Here is an 8,926-nt window from a genome sequence, read left to right as displayed (position 1 = left end):
CCCCGCTCCCTTGCGATTCCGTCTTACACAGGCCATCCAAAACCACGGCAGTTTCGTGGCCTCTATGTTCCTCACTGACTGATGTTTGTGTTCAAAATCTTAAACGGTCCTAGTGCAAAAGAGGTTTCGATCTCGATAAGAAACCAACAGCTTCTGAACAAAAACAAAATTAAAACTAATGAACAAAAGTAACTGTTACGTCCAGGGTTTGTGAGGTACATGTATTTGTAACTGCTCTGTTTTTCAATCTTCGAGAGTTTTCTGTTCAGGTCTTCGTTGTTGGTGTTTTGGAAGCATACTTTTGCTAATGCGATTTATATAGTCATCTTTTACAATTTCAAAGTCATAAATGCCATAAAAATTGAGCATCTGATGAGATTTGGTATTTCCGTCATACAGCATCCTGCTGTATACTAAACCCATAGATGTCACTGACCTAAAACTATATCTTTTAAGGTCAGTGATAGATATGTACACCCACAGAATTCTACACTTAAGTGTAGAATTCTGTGTGTACACCACAGTAATACATGTACTAAAGAGATGGCACTTCGCCCGGATGAGCGTATCTGGGTCACCAGCTGATCGTGGAGAAACGCGCGGTAAACAAAACAAACTGCGTCCATTGTTCAAGGCTTTTTAGTTGATCGCAGACAAGCATGGCCCCGGTTATCACGAAATGTCAATGATGTTCTGCTATAAACTGCACCTATGAAAATCAAAATCTGAGTTTCTCTCGATTTCCAAAGGATGACGAATATATTTTGATGAATAGAAAAATATAGATCAAAATAATGACAATGTGATTGTGGTCCTACCAGACTCACACTCCATGCACAAACTCAACACACTTCAACTTTTTTATATCAGCTATAAATTTGGGTTTTTCCCCCTGTCTAAATGTCCAAATTGAGCTTGCATTCTACTAGTGAAAGATATGTTACCTGGGTCTGCTAAATGTTGTCTAAATACAAAGTGCCATCGATCGGTTTTGCTACTTTCTTTGTCAGATTTCCGCTTTTTTTTTGGGGGGGGGGGGGGGGGAATGGGATGGGGGATGAAAGGTGTTACAGATCTTTTTAAACTCTTTATCATTACTGCTTCATGTGCTTTTCCGTGATCTGAAAGAGTGAGAATTTAATATAATGTGTGTGTGTGTGTGTGTGTGTGTGTGTGTGTGTGTGTGTGTGTGTGTGTGTGTGTGTGTGTGTGTGTGTGTGTGTGTGTGTGTGTGTGTTATAGTTATGTTAGAGTGTGTTTCCACCAAAAACCGAATGCTGGCCCTTGGGTGCGGTTCCATAATTTACATGTTAAAAATATCATGTACTTTTTTCTTGAATTACGCTCGTTTAGGTTTTTTTTTTTAAAAGGCCAATCTTCGGATTTCATTCTGTTGTGAAACCTGTATTTTTCCCGTTTTTACACTCTGTGTGGCTATAAATGATATTCTGGATGCGTAAAACAGAGCCCAAGAAATTCTGGTGCTTTAGATTAAGTTACCTCTATCTACACATTGCTACGTTATCACAGAGAGACGAAAGTTTGAAAATTAACGGCAATTTTCAAGGCAACTTTTTCTATTTTTGTCGCAACTTTTGGACAAAAAATGGCAATAAACGCAGATGCTAGCCTAGCATCTGCGTTTGTCGCGGCCGCGATTTGGGGCATTTTTTGGTCTGCGAAGTCGCGATCGCGATTTTTTTAAAACATTTTTCCAAAAACCACACCGTCGGGGAATAAAAAAATCTATAAAAAAAACAACAACCGGGGTATAGTATAAAAAACGAAAAAGGAAAAAGAAACCGAACCTCTTTACTTTTAAAACGAAAGTTTATTTTCACTTCTGCTTCATTTCTTCTCTTTCTTACTTGTTGACCCCACGTTTATTTGTTATTTTCATGTGAAAAAAAAAGTCTCCGTAGGGCTACATTACATACTACATGTATGCTGTTTCTCTTTTATTTTTCTCTCTCTGTTGTGTTTTAATTTGCTGGTGTTTCATTTTATGTTCTTGTTATTGTTCTGATGTGTTTGCTATTTTTTGTCAATATCATTTAATTTGATGTTGTTCCTACCTTTAAAAAAATAAATTGTGTTATGTGAGAGCGTGTCTCCACCAAAACCGAATACATGTACGTGTACTGACACGGGCAGGCTCCTTGTGTGTGATTCCTTTTATTTACATGTAATATCATGTACTTTTTCTTGAATAACAAACGTTTAGTTTAGGGTTAAAACGGCCACTCTTCGGATAGGTCAGTGGTTTTCAAACTTTTTTTTCTCCCACCGCCCCCTCTTTCACCCTGCCGAGTCCCAGCGCCCCCTACTCCGCCCCAACCATCAATCTGACATAGCGACATGCATAGTAAGAATCACAAATAATGAGAGAGCTCAAACAGCAGGGTACAATACGACGTGCCTAAATTCTAAATATTTGGTTCGGAATATAAACAATAAACATTTCCAACCTCACTGCGAGACTGTTTTTATCACATACATTTTTACACATATACATGATATTATATGGATAATACTTTGTTTTACATACATGCATGTCCATTAATTTTTAAGATGTGATGTCTTTTTCGTTGTAAAGCGCATTGAGCATTTTTTTAGAAAATGGAAATGCGCAGTATAAATGCTATTATTATTATTATTATTATTATTATTATTATTATTATTATTATTATTATTATTATTATTATAATAATAATTATAATAATAATAATAATAATTATTATTATAATTATAATTATTATTATTATTATTATTATTATTATTATTGGGTCACATTACCATCTTTATAGAATCTCAAATTATGCGTTTACTGGACAATAGAATATTTTTTTTCTTCTATATTATGCAAGGGCTTTGAGAACACAATTTTATTTTATGCATATATAGTTGTCGTCGGTATTAAACGACAAGTGTCATTAACATCTAAGCAAAACACAATTAAATCGTTGGTTTGAAAACAGATTGACAAATCTTTATGAAACGTTTTCTCGTGCTACAAAAAAGACGCCGGCGGTTTGTATATCAAATTAACATTTCCTTTGCAGAACATAAAAATATATTAAGTTATTCAAATGTGAGAAACCACAAGAAAGAAAAATTGTGCATGGATCTTAGTCTGTATGCATCATCATCATCATCATCATCATCATCATCATCATCATCATCATCATCATCAGTTTAATCAGCAGTGGCAGCACATGCACATAAGAAACTCTATTAAACAAGTAGAATCTGAGTATTTTTTTTTTGGAAAGAAAAAAAACACACAAAAAACAAACAAACAACAAGAACAGAAAATACACTTTGAGGTGTCAAGTAAGGATAAACTACGGAGTAAGCATGTGTACATGTATATACAAATAAGTCATTGGTACTGCCCTAATCGGAAGGATGAACCTCATGGTAAGACGAAACCAACTTCTTATCTACATCAGGTTTCAGATTGGTCAGTAGCAGACGCAAATCGCCATGCTCTATACTATGATCCTTAGATTGCTCCTCTGCTTCGTCAGCAACCTTGTCACTGCAGCGCTTGATCTTTTCCCACAGGGACGGATATTGCACAACAGTTTTCAACCAGAATGACTGGTGCGACTTTTTGAACAATGGTTTGATTTCAAAGTTACTTTTCATCGTCAGAAGCTCTTCTTCAATTGCTAATACTGGCAAGTTACCATCTTTTTCACTATTGAATGGGTTCAGTACTCAGTCAGGGATTTCCAGTTAAAAGTGTCAGTATACCTTGTCTTCATATCTACATGAAAATCTCTGTAGTCTGAGGTGGTTTGCATCTCCAGTCTTTCAGTGTCTTCGCAAAGCTAAGAAACTGGGACAATTCTCTTCTCTGCTAATGCTTCGGCGGAACATTTCCAATTTCAACAAGAATGACGAAATAATGGATCTTTCCTTGATCGGGTTGGTGTCATCCCCCTGCAGCTGCAAGTTGAACTGGTTGAACTTTGTGAAAAGATCTGTGATGAACGCAACGTTCTTCTTGTGTTCAGTTCTTTCAGTTTATTACAGATATCACTGTCTGTTTCTTGGGGAAAAACTCCTGCACAGAGTCAAACAGGCAGAAAATTCGTGTTAAACAGTTTCCATTTAAGAGCCACCGGACTTCAGTGTGCAAAAATGAGTATTGAAGGTCCTCGTTATTTTCACTGCACAGCTGTTGGAATAATCTCGAATTCAAAACGTGGGCTTTGATATTGTTCACACACTTGATGAAAAGGGCCAGTGCGTCATGCAGACTTTCATTCAAGTTTTTTTGCCACCAAATGCTGTCTGTGAATGATACAGTGAACAATAAGTATTCCAGGGATGGATTTCCTCAAGAAACTCATAAATCATCAATGGTACCGACCTGTCATCGGCGGTGCCCCATCTGTTGCACATGCAACTATAATATTTGTCGGAGGAATCTGTTTCTCCTCGAAACATTCCTGGACCACTGTGAAAATGGACTCACCTTTGGTACATGTATATTATATTTCCAACATTTTCGCAAACAACAATTCTTGCATTATTTCCTCACCCTGTACGAACTGCACATAAGCGAGAAGCAAAGCTTCATTTCCAGGCAAGGTGGACTAATCCAGCTGAAGACTGAACTCACGTCCTTTGAGCATTTTGCACAATGATTTCTCAATATTTGCTGACATCTCCTCAATACGTCTTTGAACGGTATTTAGTGGGAGAACTTTCACCACAGGCACCCGGGCATGGTGCGGGACTGTGCTGACCACCTCTCTAATCGCAGATAATATGAGGTCCTCACCGATGATACGGGCTTTGCCTGCCTTTGCAATAAGCAGAGGTAATTAAATTTAAATTATAATTGTTGCTCGTTAATCTTCATCAGCTTGATCGAAGTTGGCTGCAAACATCAATTATCAATTTAACTGTGTTTCGTTTCTGAAAATTGATCTTTAGAGTTTTGAAGTTTTAAAGTAGAATCAGGTAGAATCTAGTCTGATTTGTCGGGATGAATTTACTTTATATGGGCTTTGCGTGTTTTGAAAGAAAGTTCTTGTAGTAAGTAGTATTCAGGGGCGGCTCGTGGGGCTAAAAAGTGGGCGTGCACAATAATAATTAAGCTATCGCATGCTAATTATAGTCAAGGGCATAGTAAATGACATGGTGTATAATTTTAGGATCTTTGGGTTGGTGAGGGAGGGCCTCGTACTTTTATTTTCATTCTTTTTACTTGTCGCTTTGATTTCTAGTACTAAATTTGTTTGTTAGCTAACCATCAATTTTGTTCATCCAGTATTGGAACTGAACACTCAAGTATATGTAATAACTTTCACTACTCCACTACAAAACCATTCAAAGTAATCAAAGGCACAACTCATACGACGGGCACATTCACCTCCCTCAGGTTCACGGTCACAGAGTCACTAAAAATAGGCTTATGGCAAAACAAACAATGAACCAATCACAATTCACTTGAGCACTCCGCTGGGTTGCTCCGGGGCTCACATAATATTGGCAAAGAATAGCGTAGGGTCTATCGAGTTTATTTTTAGACTGCCTACTGTGGGCTATATCTCGGCACTATTCGGCAGGAGCACATTTGAGATGTGCCGGCTTATTAATATTAATGTACCGCCAAACTCGCTACGAGTGTCGTCATCGCTTGGGTTATCTCCAAGAATGATTTAAAGGTCAGGTTACACAGTTGAATATCCTTTTCTGTTTAGCTAAAGCGCGTTGACTTTGGCATAGCATAGTAGATGTTTTACGGCGCTATAGACATAGAAATGACAGTTATGGCGCCAGTGAGGACCTTTGTTTTGATATAATATTTGACTAGTGTTTGTTTCTGGCTTCTTTTATTTTATTATTGTGGGTGTTTTACGTAATAGAATATTGAACAATTTTGGGCGGCACTGCACGACCGTGCTCTATGGACGAACCGCGCCTGGTAGTATTGTAAACTATGCCTATGCTAAACCATTTCTTTAACTGTTATAGTTATATATCAATTTTTGATTTTGTTTTTGCTTATGTTGTTTCTTTCCCTTCGCCATTTTTTATTTTGCATTTCATGAAAATTGCACATCGCCCCCACTTAACGCCCACTACGGCTGTCTAACGCCCACCAATCGTCCAATTCCGCCACAGAGCCCCCCAAACTCTCGCCACCGGGGGCGGTAGCGCACTTTGCAAACCACTGGGATAGGTGGACACACGGCCTTATTTGTTAATTTTTGCGGTTGTTTATTTTCTGTTCTAATTTTAATTACATTCTGTTGTGAATCTTTTTCCCCCACGTTTTTACACTGTGTGTAACTACAAATGGTCTTCTGGGCTTGAAACATAACACAACATATTTTGGTGTACGGGGTGCCCACTACGGATGGGATCGGCTGATCGGCCCGATCGCCCGACTCGATCGCCTCAAAAACAAACGTGTTTGTTTTCAGTTTCAGGCGATCGAGTCGGGCGATCGGCCCGTTGCACCCCGTAAAGATTCTATCAACATATTATATTGCTATATTTGTCGTCATAGAGTTGAAAGCTTGAAAATTATTGGCTATTTTTACGGCAACTTTTGCCAAATTTGTGGCAACTTTTGGACAATAAAATGGCAATAAACGCAGATGCTAAGCTCCTGTGAATCGACCTTTATCCACTTTAGGGTGGTGTCAACAAGTGAGAAAGTGACGAAGTGAAGCGGTAGGCCTAGTGAAAATAAACTTTCCTTTTAAAAGTAAAGAGGCTCGGTTTTTTTTTTTCGCTTTTTATTCTCCGTTTTGGAATTGTTTTTTTATGTGTTTTTTAAGATGCAAAATTGCAGCCACGATTCGCCGACCAAAAAAATGCCAAAAATCGCTGCCGCGATACGCGTGTCGCGGCCGCGACAAACGCAAGCTAGCCTAGGTCAGTTCATATAGTACATCTATGGGTCAGCTAGATCTAGACTTCTAATGATCTTTCACGTTAAAGATTTTTATCATGTGTGCCATATTGGATGTTGCTGTATAACTGACTATATGTGAAAAGATAGTGATTCAGGGGGCTTGTTTGCTTGTAATTAAAAATCATACTACACTATTGTTATTAAAGAAAAACTAATTTTGATCCTGGTCATATACATCCTGTCAACACAACATTTAAGATCTAATACAGGAACGCATTCGTGCGGCCAAGCGGTGTCCCTTTTTCTTCACACCACTCACCATTCTCTGGCGATGTGGCAATATTGACTGTTGACTTCCTGTTACAAGAACGTGAAGAAGGGATCGCGAGACAAACTTACAACAATACAATATGTTGGACTTTTTCTCTATATTTAGTAAAGGGGGCATTGTCCTGTGGTGCTTCCAGGGGACGTCTCAATTGTTCACACCCTCAGTGAATGCCCTAATCAAATCTGTAATTCTACAGGTGAGAAGTGATACGTTACGTTGACGACGTTGTTATGTTACGTTGCCGCCGTTGGCCGTTGGCACGGGGGAGACCAGTGACCAGGAGGGCAATTCTCTTGCTTCAAATAATAGGATATCAAACAACTTACACTATTGTAATGAAGAAAGTCTGAACTTTTTCAAAGTGTTCAGCATTTGGTGTTTTATAGCAAAAGAGCAAAGAAACAGAGATCTAAATTACCCCCATTTTACCGAAACCACGCCACGCGCTTGGAATGCCGCAAGTCGGCTTACGTGCCATGTGTACGCTACCTAATTATATGTTTGCAATAGCACCAGAAACACACAAGAACACACACACATGCACGCACACACATATTCACACACATACTAACACACCAACACACATACACACACATGCACATAGACCACCTCAGTGGCCTCTTGCTAAGGTAAGGCAAGGAGTCCACTTTGCGAGATCTAGAGGAAGGTAATTAATCTTTTTAAAGCACTAAAACACAATAAAAATGAATTTTTAAAATCAATCCAAGCGTAAAACTGAAAGATCAACTGACGAGAACAGCTAGCAAGGCACACCCACACGGTCAGCTGTTTACGACAAACAAGCTTGAAGTGATCTAGATTTTAGATCTAGATTTCTAGAAGTTACCGTTTTTACTGTTTTACCAATCAGAGTTGTTTACGTACGTTTCTGACCATTCTTGCTCGAAGAGGGGTCAAAATCTAAAAATAAGTGCGAATGAAGAACGTTGAAGCAAAGATACTCCACTAGTGAAGAATTTTTGGTTGAAGCAAAGGTGGCCATGAGGTAATGGTTCTAAAAATAATCTCACAGCTACACACTAGCAAGGTCCAAATTCTTATTTCGTCACCCAAGCTCACAACAAACCACACACACACCTCCAAAATAAATCAAAATAAAATATTTATAGTCGATGTTTATTTTTACGCAGTGGATATTTTTACGGCGAGCTCAGTGAGTCCCAGCTATTTATACGGCGATCCTCGAAAAGCGATCCTACTCCGCCTCTCATGTACGCGACATGCCTCAATGTATTAGATCTAGGCCTATAGGGGCCGTTCAAAATATAAACTTACGTACCTCAGAGGGGAAAGGGTGTCTTTGGCTTCTGTAAGAAAAGTGGAAGATTGGGTGGGGAGGTGAGATGAACGTTTTGCTCATGACTGGGAAGAAAAGGTAAAAGAAAAGGCCGGCACTATTTCTCCGAACGTTCGGGAAAATAAAGCTGGGCAGTATTTCTCCGAACACTCTGAAATATCATCCTTTCCCCCAAATTTCGGATAATTAAAATAAAATATAGATCTATAATTATATTATAGGCCTACCAAAGATTGTTCGTATACAATATGGTTCAATCGGTCCAAAAAATGTCCGTATTTATATAAAGAAATGCTACAGTTCCAAACAGTTTTTCGCTACAGATATGACGTGTGGCCTATGAAGGGTGCTGCTCTTAAACTTAACGAAGTGACTATTTCTCCGAACGTTCGGA

At 38.7% G+C, this 8,926-nt stretch overlaps 1 protein-coding gene across 2 annotated transcripts in view; it reads left to right on the top strand.

The window, feature by feature from the left end:
* Positions 1 to 8,926, top strand: part of LOC101862574 (signal recognition particle receptor subunit alpha homolog) — a 43,087-nt gene that overhangs the window by 2,848 nt on the left and 31,313 nt on the right. Inside the window, exon 1 of one of the 2 annotated variants that reach the window (XM_005096988.3) lies at positions 7,219 to 7,410. The exons of the other annotated variant lie outside the window; for it this stretch is intronic. Within the exon in view, the coding sequence (XP_005097045.1) occupies positions 7,294 to 7,410 (117 nt within the window). The 5' untranslated portion in view covers positions 7,219 to 7,293. Of the gene's footprint in view, positions 1 to 7,218; positions 7,411 to 8,926 lie in introns of those variants that run through there. 2 annotated transcript variants of the gene reach the window in all.

This window comes from Aplysia californica, unplaced genomic scaffold, assembly GCF_000002075.1.
Source record: "Aplysia californica isolate F4 #8 unplaced genomic scaffold, AplCal3.0 scaffold00144, whole genome shotgun sequence".
Taxonomy (NCBI): domain Eukaryota; kingdom Metazoa; phylum Mollusca; class Gastropoda; order Aplysiida; family Aplysiidae; genus Aplysia; species Aplysia californica.
Note: the sequence above shows the minus strand (reverse complement) of the source record. Positions and strands in the feature narration are given on the sequence as shown.